Consider the following 22,042-nt stretch of genomic DNA (forward strand, 5'->3'; position numbering starts at 1 on the left):
AAAGGCGTCTTTCCAATCAATCAATCAGTGGTGCGCTCCGATCAGCATTCTCACCCGATTTCCAGATAAATTAGCTGACTAATACTGTCACCCTTTTAGGGGCTACATGGGACCAATTGATTTAATTAAATGATTGAAAGTCTAACTTAATACATAATTTCGATTTTGTACTGACAAAAGCAACTTCCAGAGCTCCGTCCCAGGATGCCCGACTTTTACTCCGCTTATGGGTGCGAAAAAATAAAAGGACACTAGGAACCAGATCCTGGGGAATTACCTTCCATAAGTAAGATTTTATGAGTATATATATATATATACACCGTGCTCCCTCTTCCGGAGGGAGCACGGTGTACAGTGTGAGCACTCCGGTCGCATCCGAGCATCGCACCGTACAGTGTGAGAACACAGATCGTGAGCGGTGAACTTTTAAAACCCGCGGTTCCGTCGCACAGTTTGAGATGTATATAAGTACCACGACTGAAAAACCCGTACAGTGTATGCCCGGCTTAATTGGACCTTCACACTCTGCTCTTATTGGTTCAATGTGCATTTAATGAAGATTGGCCATCAGGCTGGTCCAATTTAGCCATGAGAGGTGTTTCAGTTTCATTGTCCAACCCCTGTGTGTGTATATATATATATATATATATATATATATATATATATATATATATATATATATATATATAGTAGCTTTGAAAAGAAAAATATTAATATGTTGGAGTCACGCATCACAGATATGGAACAATACTCTCGGAGGTGTAACCTGAAGTTACACGGCGTATCAGAACGCAGGGAAGAGAAGGATTTACGAAGAGAGGTGATTCGGATCTGCCAACGCTGCTTCCTGAGAATGCTGAGAAACTTCCAGATATTATTGACTCCGTGCATCATGTCGGAATAAAGAAGCCTAACAGCACCAGGAGCATAATGTTGCAGTTTTGCTCTTAAGGAGAACAATCTTCGCTTCACTGAGGATCTTTGTAAAGCTGACAAAGAAGCCAGGATGAAGTTGTGGCCCCTTGTAAATGAAGCTCGGAAAGCTGGGAAGGTTGCTTACTTTGTGGGCGGTTTTGCCTTCATTGATAAAAAGGAAATCCTCCCTCTAGTTTAGAGTGAAATAATGAAAAATCCTGGAACTGTTTGTTGCTGGCTTTTTGTTCGAAGTTGTGTTTTTTGGAAGGCTACCAATATACTTTGATTTTCATTCTGATGCTGTTCTCGCATCATTTACTACAGTTTTCATCGTCAAAGCTCTTTAGCTGACTGTTTTCATTGTATGTCTTTGTCTGTTGTTTCACTTAACGCCAGGGGTTTAAGGAATAATCTGAAACGTAAAGCTATTTTTTTGTTTGGTAAACAATGTCAAAGTGATTTCTGTTTTTTTTCAAGAAACTCACACTGTTTTTGATGACGTCATAGACATCATATACGTAGACGCCCCGTCGTCGGGTGAGAGGCGTGCCGACAGAGCGGCCATCTTAGGTCAGATCAAGCTGCGCTCAGAGAGAATACAAGTCAATTCAGGAAAATGTACTTTATGTTTTCAGACACTCTGAATCCGGTGAATTCTCAACCGATTTCCAGATAAATTAGCTGACTGAAAATGTCACCCTTTTAGGGGCTACATGGGACCAATTGATTAAATTATTGTCTAACTTAATACATAATTTAGATTTTGTATTGAAAGTAAGCAAACTTCCAGAGCTACGTCCCAGGAAGCCCGACTTTTGCTCCACTTATGGGTACGCAAATAAAAGGACACTAGGAACCAGATCCTGGGGAATTACCTTCCATAAGGAAGATTGTCTGATAGATAATCCTCATGCTTTACAGTTACAGTTTTTCCCGGCATAAACACAGTATGTGCTAATGGGGAGCAGGGATGGAAGCAGAGAGAAGTACATTAAACATCCTGATTTCTGAGAGATGTGACTGAGGATATATATATTGTTTGTTTTTTTATATACAGGGGTTGGACAATGAAACTGAAACACCTGGTTTTAGACCACAATAATTTATTAGTATGGTGTAGGGCCTCCTTTTGCGGCCAATACAGCATCAATTCGTCTTGGGAATGACATATACAAGTCCTGCACAGTGGTCAGAGGGATTTTAAGCCATTCTTCTAGCAGGATAGTGGCCAGGTCATGACGTGATGCTGGAGGAGGAAAAGGTTTCCTGACTCGCTCCTCCAAAACACCCAAAGTGGCTCAATAATATTTAGATCTGGTGACTGTGCAGGCCATGGGAGATGTTCAACTTCACTTTCATGTTCATCAAACCAATCTTTCACCAGTCTTGCTGTGTGTATTGGTGCATTGTCATCCTGATACACGGCACCTCCTTCAGGATACAGTGTTTGAACCATTGGATGCAAATGGTCCTCCAGAATGGTTCGGTAGTCCTTGGCAGTGACGCGCCCATCTAGCACAAGTATGGGGCCAAGGGAATGCCATGATATGGCAGCCCAAACCATCACTGATCCACCCCCATGCTTCACTCTGGGCATGCAACAGTCTGGGTGGTACGCTTCTTTGGGGCTTCTCCACACCGTAACTCTCCCGGATGTGGGGAAAACAGTAAAGGTGGACTCATCAGAGAACAATACATGTTTCAAATTGTCCACAGCCCAAGATTTGCGCTCCTTGCACCATTGAAACCGACGAGTGATCAAAGGTTTGGCTATAGCAGCCCGGCCGTGGATATTAACCCTGTGGAGCTCCCGACGGACAGTTTTGGTGGAAACAGAAGAAACAGAGTTGAGGTGCACCTATAATTCTGCCGTGATTTGGGCAGCCGTGGTTTTATGTTTTTTGGATACAAAAAGCACCCTAACATCCCTTTCAGACAGCTTCCTCTTGCGTCCACAGTTAATCCTGTTGGATGTGGTTTGTCCTTCTTGGTGGTATGCTGACATTACCCTGGATACCGTGGCTCTTGATACATCACAAAGACTTGCTGTCTTGGTCACAGATGCGCATGCAAGACGTGCACCAACAATTTGTCCTCTTTTAAACTCTGGTATGTCACCCATAATGTTGTGTGCATTGCAATATTTTGAGCAAAACTGTGCTCTTACGCTGCTAAAGCCGGGCTTACACTGTACTAGTTTTTCCCCTTTTCGGGCCGATTCTTCAGTCGTGTGAGCATTTTTTGAATTGGGACGAATTTCCGCTTGATCGTACGGGGGGGAGGAGGGGCGACTGGCTTCTCACGACTACCTCCCGATCAGGAATCGGACGGTCGGTTGAAAATCAAACATGTTTGAAATTCAGCCGGCCATCGTGAGGTTTTCGTGAGCGCATCCTGCTGTTCAAGCAGAGCTACGAGGGGGCGCCCCGAAGCGACCTCCGCCCAGTCCCGGGACCCGCGTGGCCCGGACGTCGGCTCGCGGGGGGGCGTTGGGGATGGCGAGCGTTCCGTACGGAAAGAGACGCTGGCCGTCTGTTTCTGTACGCCTCCGCTCGCGGTGGGGGTGCGGGCCGGGCGGTCTGCCGTGCCGCGCGGCCGCCAGAGCGTCTCGTCTTTCCTCTCTCCCCTCCGTTCCCCTCGACACCCGGTGCCTCCCGTGGGCCTCGCCCGAGCCGGGCTCGACCCCCTGGTCTGGATCCCTGTCACCCACCGTCGCTCGCCTGGCGTCGCTCGCCTGCCTCTGCCACCAAAGCGCGTGGTCCCGCCAGCCTGCTCCCGTCATGGCCTCTGCGGGAGGCCCTGGCTGTCCTCCATGCGCCGGTGGGTACTCAACTCTCCCCCCTCTTCCGGAGGGAGCACGGTGTACAGTGTGAGCACTCCGGTCGCATCCGAGCATCGCGCCGTACAGTGTGAGAACACAGATCGTGAGCGATGAACTTTTAAACCCCCCGGTTCCGTCGCACAGTTTGAGATGTATATAAGTACCACGACTGAAAAACCCGTACAGTGTATGCCCGGCTTAATTGGACCTTCACACTCTGCTCTTATTGGTTCAATGTGCATTTAATGAAGATTGGCCATCAGGCTGGTCCAATTTAGCCATGAGAGGTGTTTCAGTTTCATTGTCCAACCCCTGTGTGTGTATATATATATATATATATATATATATATATATATATATATATATATATATATATATATATATATATATATATATTAGGGCTGGGCAACGATTAAAATATTTAATCGCGATTAATCGCCCTGATTAATCGCTCTGATTAAAGCTTGCCCTACTGCGTACCACGTGATGTGACGTTACGTTTCTAAAAATAGCTCGCTCGCGGTACGCTATTTGCTTAGGCGAGGCGGTGAGTTGGCGAACGGAACCAGTTTTGTGCGGAGCGGAAGGTGTTTTATTATTATTATTATTATTATTATTATTAATATTATTATTATATTCAATCTGATTTATGTAATGTTAAGTAATATAATTTGATGGTTTATATTTCGGTTACTTGGGTTATTATATTTCATTACTTTTGTTTAATTTCTTGTCACAGTAAGTGGGGGCGGTAACATTGAACTAATTTTACGACAGGTGCACAGGCACGGGGGAAAGTAGCCTAACTGGAGAGAGGGTGAGTAAGGGGGAAGCCGTATCTTTTGTTGACCGCTGTTACGCTGCCTACACTGTGATTTTCTTTTTACTTTGAGCACGTTATTATTATTGGATTGCTGGATTAAGTTGGACAAACTGTTTCAATAAACTCGTCAAGACGCATCTGGATTGCAGCGGATTTTTGTTTGGTACAGCGCGTCATACAATCATACACTCGTATCTCAGCCTCTCAGCGACTGCTTGGCTTTTGGATACAAGTCGCTACATTTTTGTTAACAAAAGACGACATTAGGAAAGCAACTGCGGACGTTTCAAGGACCAAATGGAAGAAAGGATCATCAGAGATAAAGGAAGGAAGACTGGACCGACTTTCGATCATTAAGCCACAGCCTCGGAGGACTCAAAAGCCAGGTAGGCTGGCTGGTGTTTATGCACATTAAGCTGTACATCGGAAGGAATGCGGCACGCATATGCTGTTTGTCCATTGGGGACATTGTTGGATAAAACACCGTTTGAGTTGTCATACCGATCGCTGGCATTGATTGTGTGGATTCGGTGCTGTAATATCTCCGCACTGTCAGATGATGAATCTTCGCTTTGTCCCTTTGAAATTGCCGCTGCTCTGCTAATGTGCGTGACGTTTCTGGATTTGTGGAAGTGTTTGGACGCATTGTAGCCGACACCCATGCTACATTGAAGATCTGCTTTGTCTCATTGAAATTGCCGCTGCTTTGCTACTGCATGACGTGTTTTGGACATGTTTGAATGTTGAAGTAGATGCATATTTATTGAGAAGTAACTGAAAAAAAAGAAAAAAAAAGAAAGGAAAATGAGTCAAAAGGGTGTTTCAAGTTCTGAAATGGAGAGTGAGAAAAGGCAATCTAAGCCCACAGCAAAGGCTTTGGCAAACAAAATCGAAACGCTTCAAGATTAAAAGGAGAAAGAGTGTGGATAAAGTTAAAGGGTTCATACAACAAATGAAAACATTAATGAAAAATAAGGAAAATGTTTCACAAGTACAATCTCTTTTGGAGAGTTTAATTGATCAGTGTGAAAATGCCCCCAAGTCACATGACCTGCTGATTCCTTTACTTCCTGAAGAGCAACAGAAGATCCAAAATGAATGGTTTTCTAACATCATGACCTATAGCAACACATTTCAAAGGTGCGTTGAGCAATGGTTGACTGAGCCAGATGAATTGCTTGAGTTACATGATCAAACTGATTATGGTGAAATGAATAAACAGGAGTTGCTTCCAATACCTGATGAAACTCAGCAACAGGATGCCTTAGTCATTGATGCAGATGAGCTACAAGACGATGTAAAACCAAATGACAGTGTGTCAAATGTGGGAAGCAGGGTATCCAAATCACGAAACCCTGCCACAGGAATAGAGTCTGTTGCTTCCAGTATTTCTTCTGCACGTCTCAAAGCAGAGGCTGACTTGGCAGCTTTAAGGACAAGACAAAAATTATTAAAAGATAAACATTAACTGGAAGAGGAGGAGGAACGGTTGCGTAAAAGGAAAGAACAATTTAAGTTGGATGAAGAAATTGCGGCAAACATGGCAAAATTGGATGTGCTCAAGTCTCGGAGCATCTTGAGTGAGAGAACCTCTGTATCGAAGCGCTCAGATGGAATGAACTCCTATCTGGCAAAAGGACAAAAACTGCTCCTTAATACTAAAGCAAAGTCATTTGTACCACAAAGGTCACAACATGATATTAACCATGCTGATCTGGATGCAGGAACACGACCTAAGGAGAGAAATCCATCTCAGTTAATTCATTCACATGGAACCAATTTATATGCAGTGAATCACAGTACTCGAGAAGGGATACAAATGCAAGATGGAAATGCCTTAAATATTGGTCCAAATAAAGATCAAAGCAATGTGCTTGGCATTATGAGCAAACAAAATGAAATAACATCACTGTTGGTGCAGCAGCAGTGTCTTTCATCTTTGCCAAAGAGGGAGATACCAAACTTTGACGGTGATCCATTAAAATATCATGCCTTTGTGAAGGCCTTCGAGAACAGTGTGGATAGGAACACTGCAAATCACAGTGACAGACTGTATTTCTTGGAACAGCACACAAGGGGTCTCCCCAAAGAATTGATCAGAAGTTGCCAGCATATGGATCCTGAGAGAGGATATGCTAAAGAGCAGTTTGGAAATGAGCAGAGGATTTCATACGCTTACATGGAAAAAGCTCTTTCATGGCCGCCAATCAAGAATGAAGATGCAAAAGCTCTTTGTGATTATAGCCTTTTTCTCAGAGGTTGCTGTAACGTTATGGAAGAAGTGCAATACATGCAGGAACTGGACATACCTGCTAACATGCTAACCATCATAAAAAAGTTACCCTACAAATTCCGAGACAAGTGGCGTTCTGCAGCCTGTGAACTACAGGATAAGTGCAGCCAGAGAGCTACATTCATTGACCTCACAACTTTCATAGAGAAACAAGTGCGGGTTCTAACTGACCCAGTGTTTGGAAACATACAGGACGCTCCATCACTGACAATTAATAGAGGAGTGAACAAGCCAAATCCACATACTCGTTCTGGAATTAAGGGAACCAGCTTTGCTACCACTGTAGCTCCTGTGATACACAAGACTCAGCCTGGAACTAGAGGAAAGGAGCGTGTGGAGTTTGCGAGGAGAACATGCATCTGTTGTGGATAAGGACATGTTTTGGATTTGTGTCCACAGTTGGGGAAGAAGGCACACAAAGAGAGGATAGGCTTCTTAAGAGAAAAGGGTGTCTGCTTTGGCTGTTTGTGTATTGGACACATGAGCAAAAATTTGCAGAAAACAGATTTCCTGTGCAAAATGTGGTCTTAAACATCCAACTGTTCTTCACATTCCACAAAAGGAAAAGGACAAGGACCCTGACCAAGCTGAGAGAAAATCAGAGGTGTCTGTTGACAGTGCCCTGATGTCAAGTGGGCTTACAGGGGCTGGTGATTGCAACTGCAAACTTCCAATAGTTCCAGTGCAAGTTAAGTCCAAGAAGGGCGATAAGATTGTCACCACCTATGCTTTCTTGGACCCGGGAAGTACGGCCGTGTTCTGTACAGAGGCACTAAGGGAAAAACTTAGTGTTCCAGGAAAGAAGGTCCATATTCTCCTAACGACGATGGGCCAAGAGAAAGTAGTGAGCAGCTATATGGTGCCAGGACTGGAAGTGGCTGGCTTGACTGGGGAGCATTTCTGTGAGCTGCCCAAGGCTTACACGCAATCACACATGCCTGTTCACAAGAGAAACATTCCAAAACAGAGTGATATTCAGAAATGGCCTTATTTGAAACATGTTCACTTGCCTGAGATTGATGCAGGGATTGAGCTGTTGATTGGGACAAATGTCTCCAAAGCCTTGGAACCCTTGCAAGTGATTCGTAGTGTAGGAGATGGACCCTATGCAATCAGAACAATGCTGGGCTGGACAGTAAATGGGCCTCTGGATGAAGACGGTGGCAGTGAGAAGCCAGAATTAACCGTGAACAGGGTGTCAGTTGTGACTTTGGATGAACTTTGGCAGCAGCAGTTTAAGGCAGACTTCCCTGAATGCAGCGGGGAGGAACAGCCTGCCATGTCAAGAGAGGAACAAAAGTTCATGGAGCTGGTTACAAGTTCAGCGAAAAAGGTTAATGGTCATTATCAGATCAACCTGCCATTGAGGAATAAGGACGTTAGTATGCCAAATAATAAGAAGATCATTGAGCAGCGTGCCTTACATCTGAAGAAGAGGCTTCAGAAGGATTCCTCATTTCATGCTGACTATAAGGCCTTCATGGAAGATCTAGTTGTCAAAGGCTATGCAGAAAGGGTGCCTAAAGAGGATTTGGAACGTAATGATGGCAGAGTTTGGTACATCCCGCATCAAGGTGTTTACATCCTACGAAGAAGAAGATCAGGGTTGTTTTTGACTGTGGAGCAAGTTTCCAAGAAACATCACTTAATGCCCAACTCTTACAGGGCCCAGACCTCACAAGTTCACTGATTGGAGTGATGAGCAGGTTCAGGAAGGAACCAGTCGTCATCATGGCGGACGTGGAGGCGATGTTTCACCAGGTCAGGGTACCACCTGAGGTTGCTGACCTCTTGAGGTTCCTCTGGTGGCCTGCTGGAGACTTAAGTCAAGAACATGTGGACTTCAGGATGCTGGTGCATCTCTTTGGGGCAACGTCCTCTCCCAGTTGTGCCAATTTTGCCCTCAGGAAATGCGCAGAGGACAACAAAGAACAATTCAGCGAAGAAGCAATGGATAAAGTCCTACATAGCTTTTACGTGGATGACTGTCTAGTATCCGTGGCTTCGGAGGAAAAAGCTGTATATCTTTATCATGAGCTCATCGCAATCTGTGCCAAAGGTGGGTTTCGACTCACAAAGTGGATACGCAATAGGCGTGATGTCCTAAATGCAATACCTGAAGAGCACAGAGCCAAAGATATGAAATTGTGGAACATGGACCAGGAGTCGCCACCCGTGGAGAGAGTGCTTGGTGTGGAGTGGTGCATTCAGTCTGATACTTTTAAGTTCAAGATTATTGTTAAGGACAGACCACTCACTAGGAGAGGAATCCTCTCTACGGTTAGCTCCATCTATGATCCTCTTGGGATGGTGAGTCCTGTCGTCTTGTCTGCCAAGAAGATCTTAAGGGATCTGTGTAGGAGAGCACTCGGCTGGGACGATGTCATACCCCAGACTGTGGCTCAGGAGTGGACAAACTGGCTGGATGAACTCTGTCATTTGGAGAAATGTAACATCATGAGGTGTCTGAAACCATCAGATTTTGGTGAAGTGTCTACAGCACATTTACATCATTTCTGTGATGGAAGCGAGGATGGCTGTGGAACAGTGACTTACTTACTGTCACGAAATGCACAAACACAGGTGCACAATGCGTTCATCATGGGAAAGGCGAGGGTGGCACCATTGAAACCTGCTACCATCCCCCGAATGGAGCTTATCATTGCCACCATGGCCAGTCGCATTGACATCTTGTGGAGGAAAGAGCTGCATATGCAACTTCAAGACTCTGTGTTTTGGACCGACAGCACTTCGGTGCTCAAATACATCAGGAATGAAACATCCAGGTTCAAAGTCTTTGTTGCCAACAGAGTCACAGAAATTCGCAAGGCTTCACAACCCTCTCAGTGGAGGTATGTTGGAACAGCAAGTAATCCAGCCGATATCGCCTCCAGGGGTGTGAAAAGTGATGCATTTCTCAAGGATGCAACATGGGTGTCCGGGCCTCGTTTTCTCCTTCAACAAGAGGATGAGTGGCCTGTCAACCCCGAGGATATTCATCGACTAACAGCAGATGACCCTGAGGTCAAGAAGGAAACCACAGTAAATGCTGTACAAGAGGCTGATGCAGTATCTTGCATGATCCACCACTTCAGCTCTTGGATCCGTCTGAAAAAGTCTGTAGCCTGGATCTTGAGATTCAAGACTTGGCTCTCATCTCTCTGTCAGAAGAGGAGACAGTTGAATGTGGCTCTTGCACAATCAGGATTGGATGAAGAACAACAACGACGGTCATTTGAGAGGGATATGGAAACATTCAAGCAAAAGACTCTTTCAGGTTGTCTATCAGTGGAGGAGTTGGAGAAATCAGAGATGGAGATCATTAAGTTTAGCCAAAGGAGAAGGTTTCCAGAAGAATTCGCCATGCTGGAAAAAGGCAAAAGTGTCAAGGCTCACAGTCACATCTACACGCTGTGCCCACTATTGGAAGATGGGATTTTGAGAGTTGGTGGCCGGCTCAGCAGGTCATCTATGCCAGCAGAAGCTAAGCATCCCGTAATACTGGCAAAAGATTTGCATATCTCAACCCTTCTGCTGAGACACGTCCATCAAGAAGTGGGACATAGCGGGCGAAACCACATGTTGTCCAAGCTGCGTGAGAAATATTGGATCTCAGGAGCTAGTACAGCCATTAGGAGTGTTCTATCAAAGTGTGTGAGCTGTCGACGTTTGAATGCTCAGCCAGTGTCTCAGCTGATGGCAGACTTACCATCTGAAAGGGTGACTCCAGATGAACCTCCATTTACTCGGGTAGGAGTGGACTACTTTGGACCTTTCGAGGTGAGGAGCAGAAGAAGTGTAGTGAAGAGGTATGGAGTAATTTTTACTTGCATGGCCATAAGAGCAATCCACATTGAAGTGGCACCTTCACTCGACACCGATGCCTTCATAAATGCTCTCAGGCGCTTTATAGCAAGATGTGGTCAAGTACGGGAATTGCGCTCAGATAATGGGACTAATTTCAGAGGAGCAGAACAAGAACTGAAAGCATCCATTGAGCAGTGGAATCAGATGCAGATCAATGATGTCCTCCTTCAGAAAGGGATAAAATGGACTTTTAATCCCCCAGCTGGCAGCCATCATGGTGGTTCTTGGGAGAGGTTGATTCGATCAGTCCGTAAAGTCCTCAACTCAACCTTGAATGTGCAAAATTTGGATGAAGATGGTCTTCACACAGTTCTCTGTGAAGTGGAAGCCATTATCAATGGCCGACCGATAACGAAAGCTTCCATGGATCCTCATGACCTGGAAGCACTGACACCTAATCATCTGCTGCTTTTGAAGGCATTACCATCTTTGCCACCAGGAGTCTTCCAGGAAGCCGACATGTACGCACTCAGGAGGTGGAAGCAGGTACAGTACATGTCAGACCTGTTCTGGAAGAGATGGGTTAAGGAGTACTTACCTCAATTGCAGGAGCGGCAGAGATGGTCAGGAGTGAAGCGAAACCTTGTCCCTGGAGATCTGGTGCTTGTAATGGACAGTACAGTACCTCGGAACTCTTGGGTCGTAGGACGAGTCCTACAAACCTTTCCAGACCGAAGGGGCTTTGTGCGTCAGGTGCGCATCAAGACTAAGAGTAGCTGCCTGAACCGGCCTATAACCAAGATATGTCTGCTTCAGGAGGCCGATCCTGGAGGTGGGGCGGCTGTTGCAGATGACAAGGCCTAGACCTCTGACTAGACGTCTGACTTTACTTGTGACGCTTGACTAATAGTGACTGTGGTGAACACAGATCACAGGGCTATGTGCTGGTAACCTCTGGCCCTACCGACTGACTTCTCACGAGATCATGAAGATGAAAAAGAAGAAGAATGTAATGTGATTACGTATTTTGTTTAGTTTAATTATTTCATGACTCCTATTGTGTGTAATTATTAGGTAATAATTAGGGGCTGGTGTGTAGGAGCCATGAAGGTGTTTTTATTATTATTATTATTATTATTATTATTATTATTATTATTATTATTATTATTATATTCAATCTGATTTATGTAATGTTAAGTAATATAATTTGATGGTTTATATTTGGGTTACTTGGGTTATTATATTTCATTACTTTTGTTTAATTTCTTGTCACAGTAAGTGGGGGCGGTAACATTGAACTAATTTTACGACAGGTGCACAGGCACGGGGGAAAGTAGCCTAACTGGAGAGATGGTGAGTAAGGGGGAAGCCGTATCTTTTGTTGACCGCTGTTACGCTGCCTACACTGTGATTTTCTTTTTACTTTGAGCACGTTATTATTATTGGATTACTGGATTAAGTTGGACAAACTGTTTCAATAAACTCGTCAAGACGCATCTGGATTGCAGCGGATTTTTGTTTGGTGCAGCGCGTCATACAGTCATACACTCATACCTCAGCCTCTCAGTGACTGCTTGGCTTTTTGGATACAAGTCGCTACATTATGTCTATGGTCTACGTATATGATGTATATGCCCATAGACATCATATACGTAGGCGCCCCATTGTATGCTGCCGGCTGCTGGTCTGACGTGCCTACAGGGCGGCCATCTTGGGTCAGACCACAGATCAGACATCTGCTGTCAAAATGAATAGTAGGCAGCTCAGATTTAATTTAAATCATATGTTCACAATGCTGGTGACCTTTCAGACAGATTACACATATTTATTCAGAACAAAAACAATTTAAACTGAAGTCTAACGGGATGATATATATACTCACAGTTATATATTTTCAGTTACATATTAATATAATAAACACAAATTATACACACATCTCTCTCTCTCTATCTATACATATATAAATATACATATATTATAAATATATATATATATATATATATATATATATATATATATATATATATATATATATATATATATATATATATATATCCTCAGTCAGATCTTTTAGAAATCAGGGTGTTTAATACACTTTTCTCCGCTTCCATCCCTGCTACCCATTAGCACATAATGTGTTTATGCCGGAAAAAAACTGTAACTGTAAAGTATGAGGATTAACTATCATAAAATCTTACTTGTGGAAGGTAATTCCCCGGGAACTGGTTTGTAATGCCCTTTTATTTGCGCACCCATAAGCCGAGCAAAAGTCGGGCATCCTGGGACGTAGCTCTGGAAGTTTGCTGACTGTCAATATAAGATCGAAATTATGCATTAAGTTAGACAATCAATCTTTTAATTCAATCAAATGGTCCCATGGAGCCCCTAAAGGGGTGACGTCTTTAGACCGCTAATTTATCTGGAAATTGGTTGAGAATTCACCGGATTCAGAGTGTCTGAAAACATAAAGCACCACTTACCTGAACTGACTTGTATTCTGTCTGACTGCTGCTTGGTCTGACCTAAGATGGCCGCTCTGTCGGCACGCCTCTCAACCGAGAACGCGGCGTCTACGTATACATGTCTGTGTATATGCCCATCACTGGGTACATAGACATAATATAAGAGTAGACGCGTCATTGGGCGGGTTCTTCCTATGCTGCGATGCGTCAGAGCGTCCGCCATCTTAAATGTGGCAAATCTGCAGTTACTCAGTCACTTAAACAGTATCAGAGGGACTTTAATCTCTGAATATACTTTGCATTCGTAGTATTTTTTTGTAATATTAGAAGTTTATTTTCGTATCCCTTTAGCTTCATTCTCCTGAATTTATTCTCCTAAAGAATAAAAATATTTAAAATAATCTAACCTGGCCCTATTACTCCAGGAGTGAAATAATTCTGCAAACTGTGACTATTCTGGAAATGTTCCCTCTTAATTCTCATAATATGATGTTTTTATCATAACATTATCACTTTTGTGTTTGTTTGTTTATTTTTACTTTATTGACCTAGGACTTTTTTTCCTCATATTATTAATTTTACCTCTTTAATACTCACCCAAAAAGTCTGTTCCTAAAGGTTCACATGTGACACGGTTTTACGAAATAATGAAGACCACAATGTTTAGATTTAACAAATTGATCCTTATATTCATAACACATACACACACAAATATATATATATATATATATATATATATATATATATATATATATATATATATATATATATATGTGTGTGTGTGTGTGTGTGTGTGTGTGTGTGTGTGTGTGTGTGTGTGTGTGTGTGTGTGTATTTATTGCAGCACAGGAATGAGGCATCTTCTCTGATCCACGTTCACAATAACAGAACTCAACTTTTTTCTGCCACATACAATATGGCGGTGACAGTGACGTGCGAACCTGTGCCCTATGACGCGTCTACGTATATATGTCTGTGACTGGGTATCTCTAGCGCCCGTTCATTTCCGGGGTGCAATTGTTGCACGGTCAAAACCAGGAAATGTATCACTTTGATTCTCCGGTCTTTCAACTAATTTGGATCTGCTTCGCTTCATCTTCCTCTGCAGGCGAAGTATCACTGGAAAAAAGTTAGTGACAACGATATTTTAATCTGAGATATGGGGATAGCTACTTTGTTGAAGCCGTCTACGTTCGTATCAATAGTCTGTCGATGTTTGCTAGCGGCGGCAGTAGGCCTGTAGGCAGGGGCGGACAGGCCAAGGAGAGGATCAGCCATTCCATTCGCATTGGAACTCAAAACTAATAAATCACAGATTAGGTCACAACTGCCTTTTGCGTTCCTGTTCCCTCTTACCAGACGTTAGGAAACAAAGATAGACGCTTGCACAGACCTCTCAAGTTTGATCAAAAGCTAAGAGTTGGATCATGCTACTCTTCAGGGGGCGGGCCGTGATCGGGGGCGGAGCTAAATGAACCCTGGAGGAGTCCGTCCTGCACCCTGTTGGTGCACTACACGCGAGGGATAAACGGTGGGGGAATGAATAAATAAATAAATACTGTAAAGGGCACCTTTAGAGGGGAGAGAAGGAATGATGGATCTGAGCTAAAGCCCCTGATGTTAATAGTTCCTTAAAATTACCCTTCAAAGTCCGCACCTAAATTACACGTAACGTAATTATGAGCACCTGAATTAAAGCGCATGGCAGCAGCGCACCGAATCACCACTGGTTCTGTGTCGTTAAAAACAAAAGAGCATGAAACACAGCTTGTAACTATCCTATTGACTGCTACGGGTGTGAGGACATTAGACGTAGTGATTCAGGTGTTGAATGGTGAACGCTGATAAAAGCACCTGGGTCTGAGGGAAGGGAGGAGAGAGGAGCAGTAAGAGTGCTGAGGTACAGAAACACGGCGCACGTAGTTAAAAAATTAATAAAAACTAAACTTATAAACAATAAGTGGCTTTTTAGACTGTATGTGGGTAGCAGAACTGTTTTATGGCCGACTGTACTGGTGAAACATGCATGTTGTGATCCCCTGGTCTTCAGACTGATGGGAGGTCTCGTAAAGTAAAGGCTCGTTAGCTCAGCGAATAAATACTCTGTAATTCCGATAAAACTTGCTCGATAGCCACGCTAACGCTAGTTTCATCGGCTGAAGCCGCCATGTTCTTTAGACTGAACTGACGCGCTTCCCGTTGCGTCACACCTCAACCCGCCTCAAAGCCAACGCTGATTGGACGTTCATTTGGTGAACGGCTCCAAATTTCTTTAACGGAGAGTGGCCAGACTGATCTGCGAGTGAAACCTTGAAAGCTCGCGAGATCAGGATGGTCTCACTAGGCTAGTAACAGGCAGCTTCTTCTTCTTCTTCTTCTTCCATCAGGTTTGTTTGGTTAATAACCAACAGTTTAATAAATGACCTCTCTGCTCTGTTTCTCTCCTGCAGACCCAACAAACATCACAGCAGAACTTGGACAGAACATCATTCTGCCATGTAGAGCTCCTGACAGCAGACCTGTTATTGGTGTAGAGTGGGACAGAACTGATCTGGGAGAATATGTTCTTCTCTACAGAAATAACCAGTTTGATCTAGAACACCAGCATCCATCCTTTAAGGACCGGGTGGATCTGCAGAAGGAACAGATTATGGTTGGAGACGTGTCTCTGGTTCTGAAGAACGTCTCTACTGATGACAGAGGAACATATGAGTGTCTAGTCTCCCAGTCGGGAACAAACAGGCAGATCGCTCTCTACATAAACCTGGATGTAGTTCCTCCTCCAGGTGAGTTGTTGTCTTTTAGTCTCTGGAGTAGGGTTTCCAGTGGATTTGGGTGGGTTTTATTGTTTGGTGGTTTGCTATTGTTTTTTTAAAAAAGTTTTCATTTTCATGGCAGGTAAATCGTTTTTTGTCTGTGATGTGTGTTAATTTTTGTACATTCTGAGTTGTTAATCTATTTCGTACATGGGGCGTCAGGACTGTGTCTTCTTGCAGAGAGGAACATCTATATAATTTTTCCTGGTTACAACATCTCCACTATAACACAATTATATAAAAAAGGGAAAATCCAGTTGCTGTTTTTATTCCCTACATTTCTAAATGCAATAGTTAGACTTTGTAGTAATGATTCAGTAGCAAACAAGTTTGACCTGTAACCCCATCTTAGGCATTACAAGAACAGAATCTGCTGCTGAAAAGGCTTTCCTCAAGACTTTCAATGAGCTCAGAGTTTACTTTGCCTGATAAGGACAAATTTAGATTTTGGGTCAAAAACTCCTGTTTTCTGTCTTAACCTTGAACTGAGGACGTTTACCAGTGTAGTGAAAATCCATCACCTCTATAGCTGAGATGAACTGAATCACCATAAAACCCCTGAGAAGAAATGTCAGAAATCTGCTGTGGCGGGAAGTTCTGCTTCCATATTTTAAATAATATAAAATCACATAAGTCATTAAATCATGACCAAAAAAACTGAGAAAAGTGGACAACAAAGTGCTGTCCCTTTCACTCCAGTTAAGGCGTAAATTCAGACTAAAACAGCAAAACAACATACAAACATGTGTTTAGCCTTTGTTGTCTATGTTTCTAATAATTTTTAAGTGGTACAGGAACAGCATGTAGTTTTCACAAGTCTATAGCCTAAAATAAGAATAGTTTCATATACAAGTTGCACCTGACTATTAAGTTGTAGGATTGGCCAAGCCATGAAAAAATCTGACAAATACGATTTATGTTAAAACATTGTAAAGCAGGAGATATAAATGCACATATTTTTGGCCCTTTATTTGTGCACTTATGCTAACCAAAGTCAGTTTGAAATTTAATTTAAATATTATGAAAAGTTCAAATGTATTTTGAAAAACCAACACAGCTTGCTCCTGTAGAGCAACTAGCTAGCAGATCTGGAATTAGCTGATCTAACCTCTGGACACCCCACCACCATGGTTTGATATAAGAGGAAACCCTGAAAGTATCACACTTTACTGCGGTAGCTTTGTATTTTTGTTTACTTTGGCAAAACCTGAAATTTTAAACAAAGCTGAGAGTCTTCATTAATTGTTTGGTCACTGTTAACGCTGCTGCAACATTAACAAAGACATTAGCACTGTTCTATGTGGTATTTTTATACATATAAATGCATTCATAAATCTTGTCTTATAAACATTAAAAAGTAGCACATGTCAGTATGACTGACTTAATGTTACGCAAATAGTAAACTGCTTAAACAGTCAGAATATGAAGCTTTACTAACTGTTGATGAACAGCAGCCATCTTGAGTCCTGACATCAGGTTGTGATGCTTTTAGTTTCTGACTCATAGTTCTGACCTGTGGAGGCGTTCCAGTAGAAACTTCTGACTTGGAGGTCAGAGACGATCTGAGGTGAAATAAGTTCTGTGTGTTTTATGCACCTGATGACATTAAACTGAGGTTAGCCGGCTGAATCTGACGGTCTGACTCTCTGCCGGATGAGGATCTGAGGTCAGGTTCTCCTGGAAGAGACGACTGTCTCTAATTATGCTGATGAAGCGGTTCTCTGCCTCACTGTCTGAAGAAAGCGATCAGTGCTGAGAACATTACTGCCTTTAGAAGAAATATTGGTTCTTCATTGTTTATCCTTACCATCTGCAGCTCACATGACAAAGACTAAGGAGCTAATAGTGGATTGAGGAGGACAAAAACACCTCTGACCCCTGTTTCCATACCGGGGGGTCCTTGTAGACACTGTGGAGGAGTATAAGTACCTTGGAGTGTACTTCAACAATAAGCTGGACTGGACCAGGAAAACCGAGGTGGTTTACAAAAAGGGTCAAAGCCGACTCTTTTTCCTGAGGAGGCTGAGGTCCTTTAACATCTGCGGGACGATGCTGAGGATGTTCTATGAGTCTGTTGTTGCCGGCACGCTCAATCTCTGCAACGCCTCCCTCAGTGATTCTGACACCCCCCCTCTGTAACTCTGATGCAGAATTATTGACAATTATTGACATTTATCTATTCTTTTGCTCTCTTTTGCACATTACCATTATCACTTTATTTTAGATCTGGGAAAAAAAAAAATAAATAAAAAAAAAAAAAAAAAATTTATATATATATATATATATATATATATATATATATATATATATTAGGGGTGTGCAAAATAATCGTCATGACGATGCATCGCGATTCTAATTTTCGCGATCTACTGCATCGATTCTTGACGGCAAGTATCGATTATTAATAAAAAAAATGAATAAATACAATAGCGTACCGCGCACGTGACGTCACCGACTCAAGAGCAACGCCCTTTTTGCCGCTTAGGTAGGGCATACAGGAGAGAACGCCCGTAGCAACCAGCTATTACAAGCGCAACAGAACCAGCGATCTGACCGACTTTACAGCCGTTAAACTTTCCCAAGACGATGTTCCAGGCACACGGATTACTGGTCGCACTGTGGAAGAACACACCAACCTTCAGCTCAAACGATGGCTTGAGTGTCGAGGGCTTAAAAAAACCGGGAAACGGGCCGAGTTGATCGAACTGTAAGCTTTGTTTTTTTTTCCTGCGCGGCGGTCATGGCGTCTTCGGCCGTTTTTTTTGTTTGTAATCACCGTCCAGGAATGGGTATATGTTTAATGTTTGACTTATTTTAAATGTTTTTGAGTAAGCTATCCTGGTAGCAGGGTATTATGTTAGCGCCTGCTACCATGATAGCCTATATGCTATCATGGTAGCAGGCGCTACTTTATTAACATGTCGGCCACCAAAATACTCTTACCTTGACTTGATGTCGCTGGAATTGGGTCAGGATGTTCTTCGGTTGTGCCCTTTCCTCCAACAAAATGCTTGCTACATATGTAGGCCGACCGCACCGGTCCCAGCGCACACATTTCTCCTTGGCAGTCTTGAAGAAAACATCCTTCATATGCGGCCGATCAGCGTAACTCGAGTCGCTGTTGCACGTTCCATAGCAACAATGTTTAAAAACCATGGTTTTAGATTTGGAAAAAGCAGTCGTTTACCGAGTAAAACCATGGGTAACGCACGTCTCTTTTACAGCGAAACAGCGACGGACTATGCAAGCTTGCCCTACTGCGTATCACGTGATAAGACGTTACGTTTCTAAAAATAGCTCGCAGTACGCTATTGCATTAGTGGTTGGCAAACATCTGGAAAAAACAAGTGGAATACAACTTCATTGGTTTAAAGGACCGCTGAGGCCATCTAAACGGGACTGATTAGCCTTATTTTGTTATTTTAAGTTTTATTATCCTAAGCACTTTTTGTCAGTGTGTCCACTCCAGTAATAGTAATATTTGTTTTCAAGGCAATACCTCCAAAAGTCGTTTCAATAAATGCAGCTATGTGTGAATTCAGTTGCTTTCAGTTATGTATCAATTGAAGACACTATCCAGATCATACACAGCCAGTCAGCCACTGGTAATGGCTGTATTTTTTTTTATAACAGTGTTCAGTGAAAATATTGCAATGCATCACGATGATTCAAGTATCGTGATGCATCGTGATAGAATCGGATCGTGGCATGTGAATCGTGATACGAATCGAATTGTGACTTCTTTGGCAATACCCACCCCTAATATATATATAGAATAGCAGAGAATTCTGAAAGCTCTGCTTTCAGAATAAACTAATATATGGCAATAACAGCACATCCAGTGGGTCAGAAATAACTAATCCGAGGTAAATTCACACATAATTCTGCTCTAAAATCAACCAAAGTCTGTGAAATTGAAACCATGTGTTACAGCAGTTCTGCCCGGTCAGAAGAAACCCAGTTTTAGGAGGAAAAGCTTGTTACTATGGTGATATACTCTGAGTTTAATTTTTCTCCCTGATTTTGAAAAGTAAATCCAGAATTTCTCCAAACTCAAGAGTTTTCCCACCATCACTTTTCTAGAAAGCTCCTCTGGTCAGAGGTTTCCTGATGATGATGAGACTCTGTAGGAAGCAGCTGGTCTTAGTGCAGCTTTCAGAGAGCAGAGGATGTTCTTCAGTCCCCTCTGACCTCACTGATGAGATTTATCTGGTTCTGTTCTACAGGGGAGCCTGATGACGGGAGCAAGGATGGATCTGATGGATGGAGGGTTCACCTGGTTGTTGGACTGGCAGCCTGTCTGCTGTTGGTAGCTGCCATCTTTTTTGCTATTGTTCTTTATTTTAAACGTAAAAAGAAATCAAATTCAAACCAGCCTCCTGGAGCAGCAGCAGGAAATCAGCAGAGTTTAATGTCTCCGCCGGACTCAGCTGAGCAGTGAGTCCAGTTTGATCTGCAGGTAAAGTGAAGTTCTGCAGAACCACAGCAGACAAACCTTCCCAATTGCTGAAGATGATGAGACACATTTCAGAGCCTTGCTGAGGATTTCCTCCTCATCAGGACCATCCTCCTCCTCCTCCTCAGCAACCTGCTAACCTGACTCAAGCCAGATGCATGTCGCTCCACCTAGCTCCACTCACATACATCTGGGACACCGCCATAGGAATTGCCTTTATTGAAGGCCCCAGAAAACAAAACTTGCCAAATCCAGTCGGGAGAAGGGCGAAAACATGGTTTCCAGCAACAAAAGCCTTCAGAGCCGTTCTGATGTTCTTTTAATGAAACAATATTAAGTAGATTGGACAACACGGAAGAAATAGCAGCATCAATGTTAACGCTTGCTTCCTCAATGCGAGCCGCCATTGCTATCAAAACAGTCTCACGTCACGGTCGCTTCTCCACTACGTCACATCTATGAAACTCCAGCCCTGCGTCCTGATTGGCCAGACAATAAAATTGGTTGGAGAAATCACTCTCTATGGGCGATGTCCCAGATGGATGTGAGTGAAGCTAGGCGGAGCAACATACAGCTGGCGGAGTCAGGTTATCTACCTGCAGCAGCAAACCTGAACTCTGCCATCAAGCGTTTCTGTCCTCCAGCAGAACCTCAGCTGGTCCAGATCTGCTCTAAAAGCCGTTCCAGGCTGGACTTGTTGCCTTGTTATTCTGTAAAGCTTTAGACTGAATGTCAGGATCCTGTTACAGTATTGTTACTTTTAGAAGTTTTTGTAGTTAAACCTTCAAATGTGTCCTGATTTCATCTTCATCATCACTGAACACATCTGCCTGATGGGTCTGATGCCTTATTTCACTCTGCAGAACCGCTGCGGCTCACTGTGCAGCTCTAGTTGCCTTCAGCAGCAGCTAACTGGTTATTATCTGACTTCATGCTGAGGAGAACTTCAGGTCTCAGGGCCGACCCGCTGGTTCCTCTGCTTCTCCTGGTAATGGATCAAATGGCTGCTTTATTCTCTGTTCACTGTTGTTTTAACAGAAACGTCTCATTCAGGCTGTTAAATGTTACGCTTGCCTTAAAATTCATTAAAATTGTTATTTATGAACCGTTTCTGATGTCTTTAATTTCATAATTACCGTTAAATAGTGACAACTTTTACAGTGTGGAGATGGTGGTGAGTGCACAGTAAAAATAATCTTTATTAAAGTAAATGTTTACTGAGCTTTATCTGCGAGGTTTGGATTTGAAGGTTTTGAAAACGAGTTAGAAAATGAGAAACCTTAAAATTGTTTCAGGTTTCTAACCCTTCATCAGCTGTTCTATGACGTTCCTTTAATTTCCTAATTATATATCAAACGTTGTTCCTGCTGTTCAGAGCACTTCTAAATATGAAAAAAAACAGTTCAGTCTGTCCATTTTAAACGTGATGTAAGCAGATGTTAGTTTCTGGCTTGGAGTGAAGAGAAAAAGATCATGGAGTCGGATGAAATGTTTAGTTTTAATAAATAGTTCATATTTGTCTCTTTATAATAACATCTTCACTCACTTGAATGGTTTTTGATGCTTTAAACTGGTCTGTTATTGATAGAGTAATGGAAATCTAAATATAGTAATTATTTTGAGCACTGTGTTGCATTCTCTGAACACAG

At 42.9% G+C, this 22,042-nt stretch overlaps 1 protein-coding gene across 1 annotated transcript in view; it reads left to right on the top strand.

Annotated features, from left to right (window-relative positions):
- Positions 1-20,414, top strand: part of LOC118558795 (immunoglobulin superfamily member 11-like) — a 112,512-nt gene extending 92,098 nt beyond the window's left edge. The window contains exons 2-3 of the mRNA XM_036129341.1: positions 15,572-15,907; positions 20,164-20,414. Of these exons, the coding sequence (XP_035985234.1) occupies positions 15,572-15,907; positions 20,164-20,378 (551 nt within the window). The 3' untranslated portion in view covers positions 20,379-20,414. The remainder of the gene's footprint in view (positions 1-15,571; positions 15,908-20,163) is intronic.
- The last annotated feature ends 1,628 nt before the right edge of the window (positions 20,415-22,042 follow it).

This window comes from Fundulus heteroclitus, unplaced genomic scaffold (assembly GCF_011125445.2).
Source record: "Fundulus heteroclitus isolate FHET01 unplaced genomic scaffold, MU-UCD_Fhet_4.1 scaffold_158, whole genome shotgun sequence".
Classification (NCBI taxonomy): Eukaryota; Metazoa; Chordata; class Actinopteri; order Cyprinodontiformes; family Fundulidae; genus Fundulus; species Fundulus heteroclitus.